The following is a 23161-nucleotide window of genomic DNA, read 5'->3' on the forward strand; positions in this document are numbered from 1 at the left end:
GGCAAGGCACAGATCTGGCCAAGGTTACAAAAAAATTTCTGCTGCACTTAAGGTTCCTAAGAGCACAGTGGCCTCCATAATCCTTAAATGGATGATGTTTGGGACGACCAGAACCCTTCCTAGAGCTGGCCATCCGGCCAAACTGAGCTATCGGGGGAGAAGAGCCTTGGTGAGAGAGGTAAAGAAGAACCCAAAGATCGCTGTGGTTGAGCTCCAGAGATGCAGTTGGGAGATGGGAGAAAGTTGTAGAAAGTCAACCATCACTGCAGCCCTCCACCAGTCAGGGCTTTATGGCAGAGTGGCCCGACGGAAACCTCTCCTCAATGCAAGACACATGAAAGCCCACATGGAGTTTGCTAAAAAACACCTGAAGGACTCCAAGATCGTGAGAAATAAGATTCTTTGGTCTGATGAGACCAAGATAGAACTTTTTGGCCTTTTAATTCTAAGCGGTATGTGTGGAGAAAACCAGGCACTGCTCCTCACCTGTCCAATACAGTCCCAACAGTGAAGCATGGTGGTGGCAGCATCATGCTGTGGGGGTGTTTTTCAGTGCAGGGACAGGACGACTGGTTGCAATTGAGGGAAAGATGAATGCGGCCAAGTACAGGGATATCCTGGACGAAAACCTTCTCCAGAGTACTCAGGACCTCAGACTGGGCCAAAGGTTTACCTTCCAACAAGACAATGACCCTAAGCACACAGCTAAAATAATGAAGGAGTGGCTTCACAACAACTCCGTGACTGTTCTTGAATGGCCCAGCCAGAGCCCTGACAAACCTAATTGAGCATCTCTGGAGAGACCTAAAAATGGCTGTCCACCAACGTTTACCATCCTACCTGACAGAACTGGAGAGGATCTGCAAGGAGGAATGGCAGAGGATCCCCAAATCCAGGTGTGAAAAACTTGTTGCATCTTTCCCAAAAAGACTCATGGCTGTATTAGATCAAAAGGGTGCTTCTACTAAATACTGAGCAAAGGGTCCGAATACTTAGGACCATGTGATATTTCAGTTTTTCTTTTTTAATAAATCTGCAAAAATGTCAAGAATTCTGTGTTTTTTCTGTCAATATGGGGTGCTGTGTGTACATTGAGGGAAAAAAATGAACGTGATGATTTTAACAAATGGCTGCAATATAACAAAGAGTGAAACATTTAAGGGGGTCTGAATACTTTCCGTCCCCACTGTGTATGTGTTTCCGTCCCCACTGTGTATGTGTGTCTATCTATCTATAATATATATATATAATTTGGGAGCATGTAATTGTCCAAAATGTCTTGGTATGCTGATGCCTTAAGAGTTCCCTTCACTTTAACTATGGGGCCAAGCCCAACCCCTGAAAAACAACCCCACACCATAATCCCCCCTCCACCAAATGATTTGGACCAGTGCACAAAGAAAGGTCCATAAAGACACAGATGAGTGAGTTTGGGGTGGAGGAACTTGACTGACATAGAGTCCTGACCTCAACCTGATAGAACACCTTTGGGATGAATTAGTGCAGAGCTGCAAAGGGTGGGCCAACTCAATCTTGAACACTACGGACTAAGACTGGGATGCCATTTTAAGTCCATGTGTTTTGACAATATAGTGTGTGTGTATGTATGTGTGCGTGTGTGTATAATTAATATATATATATATATATATATATATATAATATATATATATATATAAAATTTTATTTATTAATATAATATAATATATATATATATATATATATATATATATATATATATATATATATATATATATATATATATATATATATATATAATTTTTTTTTTTTTTTTTTTTTTTTTTTTGAAGTGATCACAATCTGTGTGCTCAGCTGCATAAGGGGCTTAGAGAGGTAGGAGTGGAGAAACGGCTGTATACTGATCTTTCCAGTGAATGGCTGTGCAGGGGGCATGTTGCCTCAAGCCATAGCCATTGGAGGGCAGTCAGGCTTTTCTTCCAGCACAGTCAGAAAACCGACCACGCTGGGATGTCTGAGTTTCCATCCCTAGTGTGGTCCGTATGAAATAGGAAAGCAGGGGGCCTGGCAGGGTCACCGGGTATTTCACACAGAGGACGAAATACAAAGAGAACAGGATACTTTTTAACACAAGTACATGGTACAACAGACCTATATCAAATATTTTTGAAATGTTGGTGTAACTTATTCTTATAACATAATCCCCTAGACCTAAGGGTCATTTACAAATTGTCTCCTCTTCTGTCTTGAGGAGGATGTTTCTGTAATAGTTTACAGCAAGAAGTCTTCAATCCCCTACTACTAGCTTATACTCTACTGCCTCAATGTATTTTTAAAATTTCAATAAAAATGTATTGAAAAAAAAAATTGCTGGTAAGTATCTGGATGGTCTCGGATTTCAACGGGTTTAAAAATTAACAGTAAAAACTAAAAGGCTCCAGCAATTGACTGCAAAACCCATCCAAGCCTTAAATTATCCAGATTACTATCAGCAATTTTAAGCTCTGATGAAGGAGAAGGCGGAGGTGTTAGAATTCCTAAAAATGTTTGATTGTTTTGTTTTGTTTTTTTTTTTTTTGTGTTTTTTTTATGGTTTAAATCATCATGGTCTCTGAACATTTGGTCAAGTCCTCCTGTTTTTCCCCATACTTTGATTTCACTCCAACAACCCCCCCCCCCTTCCCCCCGGATCCCCGATACCTCTTTGTTGCTTTACTGGCGACCAGAGCCTTTTGCACACTTCAGTACCTTATGCAGTGTCTTGACTGAGATCTTTCTAGATTTGGATCCAGCATCTTCTAGCTACATTTCTCAAACCAAGGTGAGAACCAGACAGGTTCTAACCCTGAAATATATTGGCTGGAGTTGGTCTTTACTCTGATATATCCAGCTGACACCTGTCCAGTAATAGAACTGTTAATAGATGTAGCAAACAAATAAACGGCGGTCCATGTTTTTTTATGTATAACCCCATGTGTGATTCGTTGCTGCTTCTGACCCGTTTGCTCCTGTAGTGATGATGCATGATCACCTGTCTTCAGTAATATTGTTAATGGTGTCGTCATACAGTACCTCAAGGTATGGGGAGCATGTGGCTCGCTCCCCCTCCCTCCATAAATTGGTGATTGGCCATTCAGGTGGGCTCAAGAGCTCTGTAAGCTCCATACCACAACATAGAGGTCACACATTTGGCTGGCTTTATTGTGAACCCATGTTAAGCCATGCAGGGTCAAAAGACCATACTCATTTAAAGTCCTGTTGTAATTTTTCAACTTTGCTGCACTAAAGCATCTTTATAAAGTATCTTGGAAATAACGGTGCTTCATGCTACTTAACAAACATGTATTTATATTTTCTAACCTAGTCAGTTTGGGGTTTTCATGTTCTCCCTATACCTGTGTGGGTTTCCTCCAGGTACTCCTGTTTCCTCCCACACTCCAAAAACATGCTGATAGGTTAATTGTGCCCTGTCTAAATTGGCCCTAGTATGTGTATGTGTGTATGAATGTGAGATGGGACCTTGGATTGTAAGCTCCTTGAGGGCAGGGACTGATGTGAATGTTCAATGTGTGATGTGCTGTGTAAATTGATGGTGCTATATAAATACCTGTAATAAAAAATAGTCAGGTATATAAATCTTCAGTAATGTGATGGCACTATAAAGTGGTTGTAAACATCAGCCATGAAATCTGAACAAAGCGTCCTCTATAGTGTGTATTTGTCTCAATTAAGAGCTCTAAGTGTCATTTCTGTCTGCTACTTTGTTCCTCTGTTATCTGCATAAATCACTTCTGATGGGTTTCCTAACACCAAGATAAAAAGGGTGAAAAGTGAGGGAGCTCCAACACACAGCCTGTGATTGACATCCTCAGCTCTGTTCCCGTCTGACCTGCTTCATTTTATTACATTAGAGAGTCAGATACCGAAGCAAGGATGAGGAGGATAGGCTCTTAGGCTGAACATTAGAGCATCTGTAGCTTCTATAGGTCTTCCTTGACAGATTCCATCTCCTGTAGTTTAGCCATCTGTGTCCCCAAAAATTGCATTTGAAAGACTGCTGCGCAAATGCAGTGTGCACATGCTGGGCCCGCCAGGAAGTCGGCACGGCGCAGCGCTAATCACAAGCAGTGAGACATTTCCCGATGTGCGGCTGCAGAGATCAGGAAATGTCTCCCTGCCTGTGATTAGCGCTGCGCCGTGCCGACTTCCTGGCGGGCTCAGCATGTGCAGCATGTGAACACGCCGGAGCTCATCCTTAGTGGCGATCACCCGCTAGGAGACATCGGGTCGTCGCCTCACCGGTCCGGGCCTTAGAAGTCCCCTGCAGCTTAATCTCCAAAATGTATCTCGTCAGGAGGTACAGCTGTGCTCATAAGTTTGCATACCCTGACTGAATTTATGATTACTTGATCATTTTTCAGAGAATATGAATGACAACACAAAAACTTTTCTTTCATTAATGGTTAGTGTTTGGCTGAAGCCATTTATTATCAATCAACTGTGTTTACTCTTTTTAAATCGTAACGACAACAGAAACTGCCCAAGTGACCCTGATCAAAAGTTTACATACCCCGGTGATTTTGGCCTGATAACATGCACACAAGTTGACACAAAGGGGTTTGAATGGCTATTAAAGGTAACCATCCTCACCTGTGATCTGTTTGCTTGTAATTTAGTGTGTGTGTATAAAAGGTCAATGCGTTTCTGAACTCTTGAACTCTTGCATCTTTCAACCAGTGCTGCACTGATGATTCTGAGTCATGGGGAAAGCAAAAGTATTGTCCAAGGATCTGTGGAAAAAGATAGTTGAACTGTATACAACAGGAAAGAGATATAAAAAGATATCCAAGGAATTGAGAATACCAATCAGCAGTGTTCAAACTCTAATCAAGAAGTGGAAAATAAGGGGTTCTGTTGAAACCAAACCACGGTCAGGTAGACCAACTAAAATTTCAGCCACAACTGCCAGGAAAATTGTTCGGGATGCAAAGAAAAACCCACAAATAACTTCATATGAAATACAGGACTCTCTGAAAACATGTGGTGTGGCTGTTTCAAGATGCACAATAAGGATGCACTTGAAGAAAGATGGGCTGCATGGTCGAGTTGCCAGAAGAAAGCCAGATTTACTACGCAAATGCCACAAATTATCCTGCTTACAATATGCCAAACAGCACAGAGACAAGTCTCAAAACATTCTGGCACATAGTCATTTGGAGTGATAAGACCAAAATTTTTAGGTTTTTGGCCACAACCATAAAGGCTACATTTGGAAGAGTCAACAAGGCCTATGATGAAAGGTACACTATTCCTACTGTGAAACACGGAGGTGGATCGCTGATGTTTTGGGGTTGTATGAGCTACAAAGGCACAGGAAATTTGGTCAAAATGTATGGCAAGATGAATGCAGTATGTTGTCAAAAAATACTGGAGGAATATTTGCATTCATCAGCCAGGAAGCTGCGCATGGGATGTACTTGGACATTCTAACATGACAATGATCCAAAATACAAGGCCAAGTTGACCTGTCATTGGCTACAGCAGAATAAAGTGAAGGTTCTGGAGTGGCCATCTCAGTCTCCTGACCTCAATATCATTGAGACACTCTGGGGAGATCTCAGACGTGCAGTTCATGCAAGACAGCCCAAGAATTTACAGGAACTGGAGGCTTTTTGCCAAGAAGAATGGGCAGCTTTACCATCTGAGAAGATAAATAGCCTCATCCACAAATACCACAAAAGACTTCAAGCTGTCATTGATGTTAAAGGGGGCAATACACGGTATTAAGAACTGGGGTATGTAAACTTTTGATCAGGGTCATTTGGGTAGTTTCTGTTGTGATTATGGTTTTAAAAAGTGTAAACACAGTTGATTGATAATAAATGGCTTCAGCCAAACACTAACCATGAGTGAAAGAAAAATGTTTGTTTTTATCATTCATATTCTCTGAAAAACGGCCAAGAAATCATAAATTCTGCCAGGGTATGTAAACTTATGAGCTCAACTGTACGTTTAGGAGCATTCTAATTGGTCGACGCCATCACATGGGCCGCGTAGCCTGTCCTGTCGCCGCAGGTGAAGAGGAGAGAAAGCCGCTGGGATTTCAAATCCCCGGACTGGTACAGCGGCGATACAATCTGTCAGTGTGGAGGATCGCCGGACTCCAGGTTAGTGGGATGGGGAGGGGGTCCAGTGTAAGTTCACCTTACAGATTTTCTGTAAAGGTGAACTTACACTTTAAGTGGTTAAACTGACCTCATTTACAGACTGAAGTTCATCCATTTGATTTTAGGCCTCATGCACACAGGACGTTTAAAAAAAATGCCAGCACTGCTGTCAGGATAAAGCAGCGTTAAAAATGTGGCTGTTAGCCACATTTTTGAATAGCGTTTTTTTTTTTTTCCGTGTTTAGCGTTTTTCAGTGAAAACACTCCCTATAATGTAAAAATGCCTAATGTGGCTAACAGCTTGTTGCAGCGTTTAGGGTCCTTTTTCGTTTTCACAGCTCAACAGCCACTGCTCCTGGACTCACAGGCTGTCGTTTTTTTTTTTTTTTTTTTTTTTTTTTTTTTTCTACTTCCCCTGAAGGCTTATGCCTCCAAACGCCTCTGCCAGTTTATGTGTGACACATAGGCTAACATTTAGGGGCGTCTGACGTTTTTTTTAAAAACGTCCTGTGTGCATGTAACCAAATGATACATTGTTCATAGTTCTCTCAATGCTGAGCAATGTTGATAAACATTTGCTGGCTTTTTAAATTTTTTTTTTTTTTTTTTTTACAACTCTGAGCAGAGAACTCAGCACTTGTTACATAGAATCGTGGAAATGCTGGATTAAGATCGTGAGGGGGGTTGAATCGAGATCACGATTATTTAATGATTAATTGTGCAGCTCTAGTAGATGGGAAACCAAAAAAAAGAAAAAGAAATCACACGCACACACTGATCTGTTGGGGGACCCCCCCACTGATTTTTATTTAAAATACATGTAAAAACATTGGCTAACTGATACTTATTAAAGCACCTTACTGTGGAGAGTTTGGGTTTCAGTTCTGCTTGTCAGCAATTTTGTGGGGAACATGAGCGGGTTAGACGGGTTATCTGGCGCTGAGGCGGGCAGAGGGCATCTGGCCAAGAGCGGCAGCAATGTGACCCCATCCAGCCACCAACAGAGAGCGTGTCTCTTTCAATGGTGTCCTTCATACCTACATCACTGCCTCTCTTGGCAATAAAGGCCAATGACTGGTAGATACGGAGCCCTCTCAGGTCACTGTAGTCTGTTACCACTTCATGTTCCACCTTCTGTGTAGATCATTTTAGTGACTTGTGGACTGGCAATGGAAGTGCCGTACAGGGCCACCATGAGCCCTGCTTGCCAGAGGCATATTGTCGGTGCATTATATGACAGAGAAGTCTAGTGGTACTGAGCTTAAATGCAGAGAATAAACTGAGAAGGGCCTTTTTTATTTTTTCTATAGCTAGTTTGAAAAATACTTATAAAAAATATATAAAAATATGCACATGTCAAATAGATAAAGTTTAGAGTGAAAACAGTTTAGAATTAATAAAAAAAAAAAAAAACCACCACTCCAGAACCACGAGCTCAGAAAATGGTGGATGATGTCGCATCATCCTGCAGACTGGCTAACAAGACACTTTTGGTCATCACAGCGTAACAGGTTCAAGTGACATCAGAGTGTTTGTATAAAATGGTAACAAAATCTGTCCTTGTACTACACACACATGATCTCCAACTCTTCACATCATTAATAAAAAAAAATAAAATCTGTGAGGTGCAGCCCCAGGATCCAGGGAATGTAAATCCGCTTTAGACTCCCGCCCCGCATGCCAGCAGGCGCGGACAGAGTGACGAATTCCCGGGACGCTGAAGGGGGATGATTAGTGAGCGACTGAAGATTTGCAAGTGAGGTTTGGCTGGTGGGTTTATCAATAACAATCTGACTTGTCGTTATGCTACAGTATGACAGAATATCAATACAGTACATAATATATGGTACAGTATGTCAATAACGCAGCAGTGGAACTGTGCACACTGATTTTGGCCCTCATCGTGCCGGAGGGGACCTGTCCTCGGCATACAGATAAAGTGCAGCACTCTCTTTTCCAGGGTGGATAACTTGCACGCAGCGTTGTGTGCGATAAATGTATTTCGTACAAGAATCTGCAGTGTTCATGGTTTTTCAAGACAGAGATGGAATAGGCCATAGTAGTGAGGGTGACAGAGCGTCAATGATGTGTAATGTACAGAAACCAATCGGACTGCACATTAACAATTGAGAACTACAAAAAATCATTATGAATGGGACTAATTACCTTGCTTAAAGGGACCCTGTCAAGTCCAACAAAGTATGCAATAATAATAAGTAAGCCTAAATCTAATTTTCTGTTTTTTTTAGCATCATGCTGTAGGGCTGGTTTACATCACAATTTCTGTGTTCTGTTTTTTTTTTTTGTTTTTTTTTTTTATGCATTTTCAAATGTGTTTTTACATATGCCTTTTTTCTTTTTTTTTGACACTTGAAAAAAATCTCAGGACAACGTGCATTTTGGTGCATTTTTAAAGCGTTCTGTTTCTGCATTTTTGCTGCATTCCAGATGCATTGCATCTAGAAAAAAAATGCAGCAGGTTCTTTGTTGAACGCACTGGAATCAACTGCACTGGTGCGAACTAGAGCCAGTGGCATACATGGAAAGCACTGCAAATGCTTTTATGATTCAGATTAAAAATGCACTGCACTGCATCTGGTGTGAACCAGCCCACGTTCACATTGGTCCGATTTGGCATGCGATTTTGACGTCAAATCGCATGCAAAATCAGACCATATTGCCGGCAATGGCACCGTCTGAATCAGTGCGACGCCGACTTTGCGGCGCTGCACCGATTCCCAAAAGTAGTTCCTGCACTACTTTTGTCGACACTGGGGGCGATTTTGAATAGATATCTGTGCATGAACTCGCACAGATGTCTGTCAAATCGCCCCCAAAGTCGGACTAAAATGCCTGTTTGAAAGTTCAGCTGAACTCGCATGATTTCAAACCGGCCCTCATTTAGTTTTAATCATTTCTTGTTATTCTACCCTGAAGTTTCTTAAAGAGAGATCCTGTGTGGCAGTTCTTGTTGCAGGCTGACCACCCTAAAGCCTAGTACACATGGCAAGTTTTTTTTTTTTTGTTTTTTTGTTTAACCCAACGAGCTGAACAAAAAAGAAAAAAACCTGACAGCTCAGGTTGGAGCCGCTGTACTAACAACCCAATGTTAGTACATTAATTTCTCCTGCTGCCCCTCCCGCCAGAACACTCCGGTCAGCGCTCTCAGCCATTGGGGAGAGCGTTGAGTGTGCGCCTTCAGTTGTCTGTAGCGTGTCACGGGGCAGCCTGACAGCACTCTTGCTGATTGCCAGGCAGTGGCCTTGCTTTTTTGGCCTGCAGCAGGAAATGTTGTTAGGATCTCTAGGAAAAAAAAAACTTTTGCAACAAACTCACTTTTTTTTTTTTTCTTTTGCTGTTAAAAGTGCGGCATGATGCCAAACATACTGAAAAATAGATTTTGGGTTTACATACAATTTAACTTTGGTTGACATTAATAATTCCTAAAACGTTTCTTTTTTGTTTGGTTTTTGGTTTTGTATAAAATACGTGAGATTTTATTTAATAAGGCCACAAATTTAACCCATAATAATCGGTGAGTGTGTGGCTTGCTACAGTAATCAAATATTTATACAAACAAATGGGACTTTGATGGTACACAAACTTTTTGTAAAAGCAGGAACTATGTTTCTTCCATGAAATATATACCTCATAAAAACCTATAAATGTGTTCTAATGGTAATTTTTATCCCACCAGAGATATCCTACATACAGTGCTACCACATATTGGATGTTCTACACATTAAAGCGGTTGTATTGCCCGCTTGGGGATTTTTACCTATAGGTAAGCCTATAATAAGGGTTACCTGTAGGTGAAATGAATATCTTCCAAAAGTGTACAGCGTAGGAGATATTCACCTTGCATGCTGACATCAGCGGCACTTGCCTTTTAAAGGCGCGGCATATCGTGCTGGAACGTACGGCTCCCGCACGCATGCACAAGAGTGACGTCATCACGGCCCTGGTCACTCACAGCACCGGAGCCTGTGAACCCGGAAGAGACGCCGAGGGAACATGTCAGCCCCCTCAGCGGTGACCAGGCACCGTTGCGGGGGCTTCGTTCTAAGGTAAGTATTTCATAATGTGCTAGTATTTAATGCAGACTAGCACATTATGCTACTGTCTTGCAGGTTTTTTTTTTGTTTTTTTGTTTTTTCAGCGGTTTACTACCGCTTTAAGGGCCAGTTCACACCAGAACACGGTGCGGGAAACCCACGTTCCATGTGTGTTTCCCACACCATGTTCAAAATACACTGCAGTTGCTATCTGCAGCGGATGTCAATATAAAGCTGACACCCCAAATGCAGGTCATTTGACCACACCGGATCGCATGGTACAGAAGTACCACGCGACCCGGTTGCAGTGAATTTCCAAAAGTAGTGCGACATTGTACCGCACAGAACTGCATGTGAATAGCACAGGAACGCACAGCACAATCCTGCATGATTCCTGGTATAAGGTGGCCCCAATACCATAATCCAACTACATATCTTGCATCATTCTTTACTGGAAGCGTAACAGCTCTTTTCGTGACCAACATTTACTTTTTCAGAAGAATGTAAATATGTGCTGAGCATATGGACAACCAGCCTTAAAAAGTTAATGTGTAAACTTGCTCCATCGATGCCGAACCAGGCAGCCAAATAAGGGCCGCAAGGGATATTTCCTAGTGCCCTTGATGATGTACACAATCTTCATCTGTTTATTCCATCCCACCCTCATGGGCCTCTGTCTCTTGGATAGCATCCTGTGTATGAATTTTCAGACAGTGAGGGTGGTAAATTAGGTCTACATCTGTCTGGCTGTGCCCATGGTGTGGATACACTTGGTGGTTTAACATTAATGTAATGCTGTTTCTCCTGGGCCACTGTCAACATAGTGACTTTCAAATCGTGGGCTACCCTCCACAGAGAAGAAGAGTCTTTTATATCTTTTTTTATCTTTTACATGAAGTATCCTCACTTCATTGGTTACCCACCCTAAATGTCAAGCAGAGCTCTGAAAAGTAGTGGGGCACCGAAATGAAAATTCCGGTGCCAAAACTGAAACCGAAATGGACAGTTTTTCAAATGTTTTAAACATTTTTGGCTGGCATTGAGGTCAATGGGGTGCGATTTTTGCATTGAAGTCAATGGGACACGATTTTGCATTGAAATCACTAGGGGACGTTTTTGCATTAAAATGGTTGTAAACCCACTTTGAAAAAAAAAAAAAAAAAACTAACACCTGCAAGACAAAGGCATAATGAGCATACTAGCTCATTATGTAATACTCACCTGAGATCGAAGCCTGGGTATCGTGGCTCCGGCGCTGTGATTGGCCCGGAGCCGCGAGGACGTCACTCCCATGCGCGCATGGGAGTGCGTGCGGTAACGGCACACTCTCTGAAGCAATGCCACGTATGCTTCAGTTTGTGTCAGTGCGCATGTGCCGATGAGGTTGGCACATGCAAATACAGGGGATATCTCCTAAACCGTGCAGGTTTAGGAGATATCCTGGGTAGCTACAGGTAAGCCTTAGTATAGGCTTACCTGTAGCAAAAAGTGGTCTGTAAGGGTTTACAACCACTTTAAAGTCAATGGAACAGGATTTTACATTGAAGTCAGTGGGATACAGCATTCCGTTATCGGCACTTTATTTTATTTTTTTGGTAAAACGCTGATAACCCTTTTTTAGGCTAATCATTTTCATTGGCCGATATATCGGTGGATCCCTTCTGAAATGTGTAGAGAGCTGTTACACTTCCAGTAAAGAATGATACAATATATGAAGTTGAATTAGATTGCAAGCTGTGTACCTTCAAAGCCCTATTTCTTTTTATAAATATTTGTTGAAAGTGGCAGAAATGGTGGTCCAAGGAGGGTGTAAGCTCATGGAAGGGATTTAGGCCTTGATGCCAGTTGTTCTAGTTAGGTAGAATTGCCCTCTGGTTGTTGTAGGTTTTGGCAATGCAATGTCGCATGGATCCTCTCTTTTGTGGACCTTTTATGTATGAAAAGGTAAAACCACTTGGCTCATAACAACCCCCCCAATCGGCTTTCCTTCATATATTGTAAGATCTGGACTGTGAAAATAGAAGTTTGGAGCCGATTGCTAATGGTTGCGACAGACAAGTATGACCGTTCAATTTAGTCCTCTTTGAATACGTCAGACCCGAAACTTTTTCTTATTATCCAGTATATAAATTGTGAAAACTGCTTTTATACCCAACATGATATGAATGATTGAACCTGCCAATAATACATTTGTCTGCTTGTATGTGATAACTGAGACATTCTTACAACAGGGGCTTCCAAACTGCATCTTACGAGATGAGGACGGCAGCTGTTTAGCACGTACGCCATGCGGGTTTAGGTTTGTGATTTTGGAGTGTCATCATTGTGTCTGCACTGGAAAAAGTAAATTTTACGTTTTTAGACATGTTCAATGTAAATACTTCTTCCAGTGAAAAGGAATCGCAAAGGCCTGAATAAAAATAATATGTAAAGCAACTCTGACAAGCTAAGTACACAATTTAAAGGGCCCCTCTGTCCAAAACATTTGGTAGGTGCCAATTACCCCGGGCCTTTTATCTCTTTCTCCACCAGTGGAGTTATTTCAAAAGTCTAAGTCAGCCTTTTTTTCACTTTTTTAACACTGGGAAATCCTGTAAAAAGCCTTCAGATCTCAGGACACCCCTACTAATATTTGATTTAACTACAACTCACAATACATCGGCCTGATGGCCAGTGGGAAAATTGTTCCTTTTATGTTGATGGGAGAAATTACCCCCGCTTGAAGATGGCTAAAAAGATTGTTTGTTTATGCAAGTGATTATGTAAAAGCAATTGTTCATTGCTTAAGGAAATCCTAGCGACTTCTGGAGGAACCCTGGGTAAGAAAGGTTGGTCTAAGTTCTTGTTCGTAAAATAAAGTGAAGAAAATTCCAAAAGAGAGAGATTTTTACTGCAGGTGAAAGAAAAGATTAAAAACTCACCAACAAAGACCACAAGACTGTTTTTATATGTATGGGGTATATTGAACTCCGCTGTTTTCCACCAAAAACAGAAATAACAGCTTCAAATGGACAGGCCCTTTAATTTGTGGAATTGCCCGACACAGAGTGTTATAATGCCGGGAAGGAAAAGGGCAATTTTTATTTTTTATTTTTTTTATTTCCCACGCAGTGAGGCTGTGCCCATGCGTCATGAGTTAAAAGCTTGTGTTGTCTAGAGGTGAACACCATGCCTATACTCGCCCGATCCTCTGGAAAAACAGCACTCCCCCCACCTCCAGAGGTGGACTGTTGCTGACATCTTCATGTCCAGAGCTAGACTATGGGTGTGATGACATCAGGAACAGTCGACCGCTGGACAGTGGAGGGGCAGGTGCCGAAGGGACCGGTCTTGCACTGGAAGGATCAGAGGATTAGGTGAGGATTACTCGGTTCTCCGAAACCTTAGACCACAACATGCAGTGCATTGCATGGTAAAATAAAATTTAAATGTGCCCTGAGTTTGGGGTTTTATTATTTGTACACTGCTTTTCTCAGGGATATATGTATTCACTCAATGGCTCTTATGAAGATCTGAAAACAGAATGAACGAGCTGTATGTTCTATGGCCCCGGCACAGCTGGCAGCTGCCTTGTCTGTACTTCCTTTTTGTAAACCGCAGGGTCCCACTCCTGTCTCTGCCTTTCTGTAATCGTTTTGCAATGTGCCATTGACTGACAAGTCTGTGAGCTCAGTGATTGATGTGTGGGGAGAGTTGAGAGAACAGTGTGAATACAGGAGCAGATCAGTGAGATACACATATTGATTATCAATCTCCTGAGAGTAGAGTGTTTTTTGCCTACAGAACTCCTTCAGCCTGTGTATTGTGACATTTGTCGGTGCTACTTGGGCTCTGCACCTGTATACATGGTCCTTCTAACGGCTATGTCCGGCATCTGGAACACATTCTTTTTTCCTTTTTAACATTGTTTCTAAACCTTCTCATTAAACACAAACGCTTTCATAAATATTTTCTGTGGCACCTTAAGGTCTTCTGTGTCAGATATTTTGCTTTTGCATCGTTTTACAACATTTGTGTTTCCTATCTTCCTTGTGACTTTTCTGGTGATCAGATTGGAGGATAGTTAAAGCATGAGAGTGCCCACAATACTTGAATGCATCCAGTAAAATGTTATATTTGATGACAAAAGGGTCAGAGGATATGGCCAACACATTTCAGAGGCTTAGAACTCCCCCTTCATCATGAATGCTGGCAGTGATTCAAAATAATAAGGATAGGGAGATAAAGTTGCACAATATAAGGATAGGGAGATAATGATTCAGGTTGACAGTCTGACACACAATCTGAATTATCTTCCTATCCTTCTATTTTGCAACTGTTACCTGGTATTAATTTGATTCAATGCCAACATTCAAGCCCTGATGGATTTCTGAGCCCCTGAAATGCATTGACTTTATCCCCTGACCTCTATTATAAAAAAAAAAAAAAAAAATGTTTTACTGGGCTCATTTGTTTTATGGTGTTCTTTTTCTTCCAGACAGGGAACCTCAGGGATACCCCAGTTAACAAATAGCTGCCTCTAAAACTTGGATTCTAAGTTTTTTATTTTTACCTACTTTGGGGGCCAGCATTCTACCAGCAGGTTTTCTGTCAAACAGGTGATCATATCAGCACAGTTTGAAGCCATTGCTTGTTAAAGTGACCAAGCCAACAATTTACTATCAACTTCACCTTCAGAAGTCCACATGGATACAGTGACTTCATCCTTGCTTTCCCACTTTTTTTCTTTTTTGACTGTCAGTTTATTGTGCTATTCTTTGATGGAGAACAGTGGCGAATTGGGAAAGGAGGGTTAATGTCATTGTGTCCGCGAAGATTTGATACATATGAAATGTTGTAGGACCCTTTATGGCATTTCTTCTGCAGAGGTGCTTCACCCTTTGCTGTAGTAATGGAGCAATACTCCTGAACAGAACAAGATCTTCCACTGGGCAACCAAAGCAGGAACCTAGGGCCCGGTAAATGCGGGGGACAGGCAGGCAGGCAAATACCCAACTACAAACTCCAACTACACCCTCCCCACTTCTGTAGTAAACTAGGGGAGGGCAGTTAACCTGTAATGGAACATAGAGTGCCGCTCAAAAGCTAAGAGATTATTGGACTCCCTGAGTCAGTGGTGGAAGCCGCTATAACAGCCGCTAGTGATATTCGTAAGACAGTCCGGCAGACTGGTTGTACCCAAGTTGATCGATCAAATTGGTGCATTCAGCCTGACAATTAACGGCTCAAATCTCTTCCGGTTCCTGCTGAACCAGCCGAGTTTCGAAAACCATGTATGTCTGGCCTAAGTCGTCGTGATCAGTTTCTGTGAAGGCATTTTGTGTGTAATTCTAGCTGAACAGAGTTGTTGATGGGGGTGATCCTATGGCTGTAGGGTGGTCCTTCGTCTATAAACAAGGACTGTGCCAGACCATCCAGATTGTACTGTGCTGGGAAGGCTTTTGTTTTGGTGTGTGCCCTGTAGACCTGCATTAGACCTTTATGAGAGTGTTATGCTGCGTACACACGACCGGTTTTGCCGTCGGAATAAACTCCGAAGGTTTCTCCGGAATTCCATTCAAGCGGTCTTGCCTATACGCGGTCAACCCAAAGTCTGACCATCCAGAACGTGGTGACGTACAGCACGTACGACGGGACTAGAAAAAGGAAGTTCAATAGCCAATAGCTAGCTTCCGTCTCTTACTTGCTTCAGAGCATGCGTCGTTTTTGGTCCGTCGGAACAGCATACAGACGATCGGTTTTCCCGATAGGAATTGGTTCCGTCGGAAATATTTAGAACATGTTCTATTTCTAGGTCCGTCAGAATGTTTGGAAAAAAAAAAAAAGACCGATGAGGCACACACACGATCGGGATAGATGATGAAAAGCTTCCGTCGGATTTTTTCTGTTGGACATTCCGCTCGTGTGTACACGGCTTTAGGGGTTTTTTTTCCCAGAATCTTGCTTAGAGCATGTAGCTAATTGGTGCCACAGTTGTCACTGCACAGGCCTAGGTAACCCTTGGGAGGCATATTTATGATAGCATTTATGTTCCTCTGGGTTCACACATGAAAACATTTACAAGTCACGAGTGAACTCTACTGCAGCTAACATAATTGGAACCTGCAGACTTTTTTTTTTTTTTTTTTTCCCGCTGGAAGAGCAGAGGACATCCTTGTTGAGGTAACTGTGTCATTCCTGGATCTACAGTAACAGACATCCTGCAGAATCATAACACAATAAATAACATGCGCTACACCTGATCACTGAAAAACTGGAATAAATATGCAACAGAGGGGGTATGTGGACTGCTCGCTCCTCTTCTCACTTGATGTCATCTCCGTACAACATTTCCCAGGAAGAGCAAAAGTTCCAACAGCTGTCAGATGTGAGCTCTGTGTCAGCTGCTTTGTTATGATTTTTGAAACTATTGTGACTTTTCCCTTCTTGTATGTATGTATGTATGTATATATATATTTTGTGTGTGGCTCTTCACCATGCAGCTTTTACCACACCCTCATCTTCCAAAATTCAGCCTAGATTCTGCTGTGTATTGTTTTTAAAAGAGTGAAAACGCAGCGGTTTGAGGTCTGCCAGAAACAAGGGTCACAGTGAGGATAATTTCACACATCTGGGTTGTGGCTTCTTGCAGTAAACCTTTTGTGGTTATTTTCCTGCCTTTTGGTCCTTTTTTTAAAGTTTCCTTCTGAACATCCATAACTTTAGGTCCTTCTATAGTCCTGTGTATGTACTATAAACAAAAATAGATTTGTTTTCTGTCTTATTCCTCCTTCAGTTATTTCTCTGTGCCAGTTTGTCCACTTTCTGCTTTCTTTCCAAATGTGAGCTCCAACCATTGCCTTACTTCTTGGAGGTTGTAGAAGAAAGGCCCTTTACCACCAAGGTACACAATTTTCTGCCTCTGTACAATGCAAACTCTTTCAAAGGAGACCCCGTAGGCCGCATTGGTGTTATTGTCCATGCAGTCTGCAACCACCTGGCACTGTGGGGGGAGGGAATATTGCTCAAGGAGTTTGTTGGCAGCAGCACAACGATCTTCTTGGTTCCTATGCTTCTTCACTTCATAAGAGGAGATGCCAGGAGCCGCCCAGCCGTCTGAGGGATGAGCCTCATCGATGTAGACCAACAGGAAGTCGGCTACAGCAGAGAACTCTTCCACCATTTTGCTGAAGGCTGGCAACTGGCTTATAAAGGGAGGTCAGGTGGCTGATCCAAAGTTGACAACAAGAGGGCGCTCTGAGCTGGCAAAGTCTAAAAGGTGACATGGTGTGCCAGGCTTTCCTGAAGAGCTGTTTTTGTCAGTAACGTGAATAACATTCGAATTTGGAGCATCACCTCCTAGCTTCACCTAAAGAGAAATAAGAAAAAAAAAAAAAAAAAAGGATTTACTATCACAGTAACTAATTTTTGCAGGTTACATTTTGTAAACACTATTTTTTTTTTTTTTTTTTTATTGGCCAGGTTAAATGAGTGTGCATTCACTGGTTTTATGTAAATTGTATTGCACTTATTGCTGACCTCTTGGTAAAAAGAAAAGAAAAAAAAACAATGCAGCTCTGAATTCCTTAATACACCACTTAAATTTAAAAATACATTTAATGATGTAAGTGTCTGAATCTGACCTGTTATCAGCCTCTTGCAGTCTCTGTACAGCAGGGCTGCAGTGCGAGCGTATGTATAGAAAATTGTCTGATATGGACACTCCATATACAATTTTCTATACAAAGCATGCTAAAAAGAGGAGAATACAGAGTGACGAGAGATGATCTCATCACTGCGCTGTTTCTCCTTTCACTGTGCAATCACAGGCTGAGGTGTGTCTAGGATGACCTGGGTCCAGAAGAAGGTGGTTGAATGATGCTGGCCATTAATCTGAGGACACCTAGTGGCAGAAAAAAAGTACTGTCTGGAAAAGAAAATATGGAATGAAGGTGAAATACTGCAGGAAAGGCTGGTTTCTTTATTTTACCTTTTTAAAGGGCTGTTTGTTTTTTTAAAGAGAAGTATGAGGTTTATGAAAAAAACAAACATTATACTCACCTAGGTGGATGCAGCATTGATTCAATGCTGCATCTGTCACCTCTACAGTGAGAACTGAGCGATCAAACACGGCTGATCGCTAAGTTATTCTCTCCACTCTGAACTGAGAGCCAGCTGCCGGTCCAGGGTTCTGGATGGATCCCAGCTGTAAAGTCAGGATCTTTGCCTGGACTGGCTGAGTGATGTCAGCTGACAACGGGTTTTAGCCTGCTTTCGCCTGAAAATAGGTCACAGGAGTCCAGAACACATTGCACTCTTGTGATCCATAGGAGAAGCTCTGGCCATACTTCTCCTTTTACAGTGAGGGGAAAAAAGTATTTGTTCCCCTGCTGATTTTGTACGTTTGCCCACTCAGAAAGAAATGATCAGTCTATAATTTTAATGGTAGGTTTATTTGAACAGTGAGAGACAGAATAACAAAAATATCCAGAAAAACGCATTAAAAAAAGTTCTAAATTGATTTGCATTTTAATGAGTGAAATAAGTATTTGATCCCCTATCAATCAGCAAGATTTCTGGCTCCCAGGTGTCTTCTATACAGGTAACAAGCTGAGATTAGGAGCACTCTCTTAAAGGGTCCTGTCCACAGAAGCAATCAATCGGATTCCAATCTCTCCACATGGCCAGAACCAAGGAGCTGTCCAAGGATGTCAGGGACAAAATTGTAGACCTACAAAAGGCTGGAATGGGCTACAAGACCATCGCCAACTTGGTGAGAGGGTGACAACAGTTGGTGCAATTATTTGCAAATGGAAGAAACACAAAATAACTGTCAATCTCACTCGGTCTGGGGCTTCATACAAAATCTCACCTTGTGGAGTTTCAATAATCATGCAAAGGGTGAGGAATCAGCCCAGAACTACACAGGAGAATCTTGTCAATGATCTCAAGACAGCTGGGACCATAATCACCAAGAAAACAATTGGTAACAAACTACGCCGTGAAGGACTGAAGTCCTGCAGCACCCGCTAGGACCCCCTGCTCAAGAAAGCACATGTACAGGCCTGTTTGAAGTTTGTTAATGAACATCTGAATGATTCGGAGGAGAACTGGGTGAAAATGTTGTGTTCAGATGAGACCAAAATCGAGCTCCTTGGCATCAACTCAACTCTCCGTGTTTGGAGGAGGAATAATGCTGCCTATGGCCTCAAACACCATCCCCACCATCAAACATGTAGGTGGAAACATTATGTTTTTAGGGGGTTTATGGTAAGAGGACAGGACTTCACCGCATCAAAGGGACAATGGACGGGGCAATGTACTATCAAATCTTGGGTGGGAACCTCCTTCCCTCAGCCAGGGCATTGAAAATGGGTCATGGATAGGTATTCCAGCATGACAATGACCCAAAACATACGGCCAAGGCAACAAAGGAGTAGCTCAAGAAGCACATTAAGGTCCTGGAGTGGCCTAGCCAGTCTCCAGACCTTAATCCCATAGAAAATATGTGGAGGGAGCTGAAGGTGCGAGTTACCCAACATCCGCCTCAAAACCTTAATGACTTGGAGAGGATCTGCAAGAAGGAATGGGACAAAATCCCTCCTGCGATGTGTGCAAACCTGGGGGCCAACTACAAGAAACATCTGACCTCTGTGATTGCCAACAAGGGTTTTGCCACGAAGTACTAAGTCATGTTTTGCAAAGGGGTCAAATAATGATTTCACTCATTAAAATGCAAATCAATTTGTAACTTTTTTGAAATACATTTTTCTGGATCTTTTTGTTGCTATTCTGTCTCTCACTGTTAAAATAAACCTACCATTAAAATTATAGACTGATCTTTTTTTTTTTTTTTGTCAGTGGGCAAACGTGCAACATCTGCAGGGATCAAGTACTTTTTTTTTTTTCCCCCTCACTGTAAAAGGAGAAGTATGGCCAGAGCTTCTCCTATGGATCACAAGAGTGCAATGTGTTCTGGACTCCTGTGACCTATTTTCAGGCGAAAGCAGGCTAAAACCCGCTGTCAGCTGACATCACTCAGCCAGTCCAGGCAAAGATCCTGACTTTACAGCTGGGATCCATCCAGAACCCTGGACCGGCAGCTGACTCTCAGTTTAGAGTGGAGAGAAGAACTTAGCGATCAGCCGTGTTTGATCGCTCAGTTCTCACTGCAGAGGCAGAGGTGACAGATGCAGCATTGAATCTGCACTCCTGTGACCTGTTTTCAGACGAAAGCAGGCTAACGCCTGCTGTCAGCTGACAGCTGGGTTTAGGAGGGGTGTGACTTAGGAACACATGACCGCCATGATTGGCGGTCACGTGACCTGAAAACTTTTGGCGTCCGTAACTGTGTCAGACGCATGCACCGTGCACGCTCTTGGCACAGCTGTATGGACAGTAAGTCATGCAAATATGCAGCCCCTCTGTGCCAAAGACCAGGCGTTGAGAGGCCGCATATTTGCATGCGGCCGGCGCCAAGGGGTTAGTTGAACAAGCTGAAGTTAGAAGCTGGTTGGCTACAATGCACAGCTGCACCAGATTTTGCACTCTCCAGTTTTAGTAAATCAACCCCAATGTACCTGAGTAATAAAACTTAATTTTGTTTTTTTGTTTTTTTTTTTGTTGTATTTTGTAATTTTTTATTCTAAAAAAAGCTAACGTACAATTAATGTAATATTTGACACTGTTTTTGATAAGCGAACGCATCAATATCTGGTTGGATGGATGCAGTAGCAATTCTCAAGGTGCTCATCAAATATTTTGTTAGTAATTTTGCCCTTCATGTGCTTCATCCTTGAAAGTACTTGTTTACAAATGTAGGTGCTGTGAAAACTTGTGAAATGCATAAGAGCCCTTTCAAACGGGCGGTCCGATCAGGTCTGCCTGTCAGTTTTTCAGGCGGACCTGATTGGACCCTCCATTCATCCCTATGGAGCAACAGATGTCAGCAGTGACATGTCCGCTGACATCCGCCGCTATCCGGTCCTGTCTGCCAAATCCAGATGGATTGTGACCCTATTTTACATCCATCTGGAGTAGAGCTGCACGATTCTGCCTAAAATGAGAATCACAAATTTTTGGCTTGGAATGAGGATCGCGATTCTCTCACAATTCTCGTGGCGTAACATAATCATGTTTATACAAAAAAAAAAAAAATGGGCTAACCTTACTGGTTTAGTTTTATTTTAATTAGTTGAAGTGTATTTTCCCCCCAAAAAAATTTCATTTGAAAGACCGCTGCGCAAATACTGTGTGACATAAAATATTGCAGCAACTGCCATTTTATTCTCTAGGGTCTCTGATTGATATGTATATGTTTGGGGGTTCTAAATAATTTTTTAGCAAAAAAATACAGATTTTTAACTTGTAAGCAACAAGTGTTAGAAAAAGGCTTGCTCTTTAAGAGGTTAAGAGGTTAAACTGACCTCATTTACAGACCGAAGTTCATCCCTTTGATCTATTAGAACTAAATGATACAATGTTGTAAAGCGCTACGTAAACTGTTGGCGCTATATAAATACTGTATAATAATAATAATGTTTATAGTTATCTGTTAAACATTTGCCGGCTCTGAGTAGAGAACGGCTCTGCACTGTTTACATAGAATCAAGGAAATGCCGGATTAAGATCGTGAGGGGGTTGAATCGAGAGATCATGTTTTTTTAACAATTAATCATGCAACTCTAGTCTGGACGATCGGATCAGATCAGATTGGGTGAAAACAGACAGGCGGTCTGTTTTCACCCGATTTCCCCCACAGGGCAGAGCAGGACTCTGTCCGTCTCCGCTCTGGACAGTGAGCGGAGACGGACCTGTCATCTGCCCGCTCCGCGGGCATCAGTGGATCTTGCGATTCCCCCACTGAGCAAAGCGGAGTCCACAGAGCCAACCACCCGTGTGGAAGGACCCTTAGGCGTGACTGTGAAGAGTGGGATACTGTTCTTTGGGAAGATAAAAATTTGTAAAAGGCCAGTAAAGAGACCCTGTCAAATTTTTCTTTGACTTCATGTGTTCGCTAAGTGTAAATGTATTTTTACAAAAAATGTACAAAAAAAATAAATAATCAACATTTTTAAGTTCGTTTACGATTTTGTGTTGGGCCGCATTTATAGCTCTCTTGGGCCACAGGTTGGGTACCTCTGCTTTAGATGATCATTACCTCATCCAGCTGGAGGCACCCCATGGACAACAGATTTGTCAGATTTTCCTGTGTTTCCTCTCCAAATAAACTGATTGGTTATACTCCACCCTCTTTTGCCTTTGGCATACACATACACAGTTGGGTAATCCAGGATGGAATCTTTCGGGTAATATTTGTACATGCAACTGCCATCTGTAACTTTAACGTCTTGTCAAGCGTCCGCTGTCGTTTAATGGCGGCAGAATGGCACCCCTGCACGAATCGCCATAGCTGTACGGCGACCGCTTTAAGGGGTATCGGGGGGTGTCCGCCGTGTCACTGTGGAGCCGATGCTTGTGCCCGGCGCCCATGATGGCCACCGGGCACCCGTGATCGCTCCTGACAGTCAGAATGTGTGTGTATGTGTATATGTGTATGTATGTATATGTATATGTATGTATATATATATATATATATATATATATATATTTATTGTGTGTGTGTGTGTGTGTGTATGTATATGTGTATATATATATATATATATATATATATATATATATATATATATATAAAATATGCACACACATCCCCGTTCTGGCAGGCGAGAAGAGACAGATTGTGTGTACATAGGAACAACGATTGGTCTCCTCCCCCAGGCAGTCCCATCCCCCCTACTGTTCCCACACTGAGGGAACACATTTAACCCCTTGATCGCCCCCTAGTGTTAACCCCTTCTCTTCCAGTGACATTTATACAGTAATCAGTGGCTATTTTTAGCTCTGATCGCTGTATAAATGTCACTGGTCCCAAAAAAGTGTCCGATGTGTACGCCGCAATGTCGCAGTCCCGATAAAAATCACAGA

The 23161-nt window shown here is 42.2% G+C and overlaps 1 protein-coding gene across 1 annotated transcript in view; it reads right to left on the bottom strand.

Moving 5' to 3' along the window:
- Window positions 1–6921: 6921 nt before the first annotated feature.
- Window positions 6922–23161, bottom strand: part of DIO2 (iodothyronine deiodinase 2) — a 64184-nt gene continuing 47944 nt past the window's right edge. Inside the window, exon 2 of the mRNA XM_073609751.1 lies at window positions 6922–17546. Coding sequence (XP_073465852.1) covers window positions 16974–17546 — 573 coding nt within the window. The 3' untranslated portion in view covers window positions 6922–16973. The remainder of the gene's footprint in view (window positions 17547–23161) is intronic.

This window comes from Aquarana catesbeiana, linkage group LG13 (assembly GCF_042186555.1).
Source record: "Aquarana catesbeiana isolate 2022-GZ linkage group LG13, ASM4218655v1, whole genome shotgun sequence".
NCBI lineage: Eukaryota > Metazoa > Chordata > Amphibia > Anura > Ranidae > Aquarana > Aquarana catesbeiana.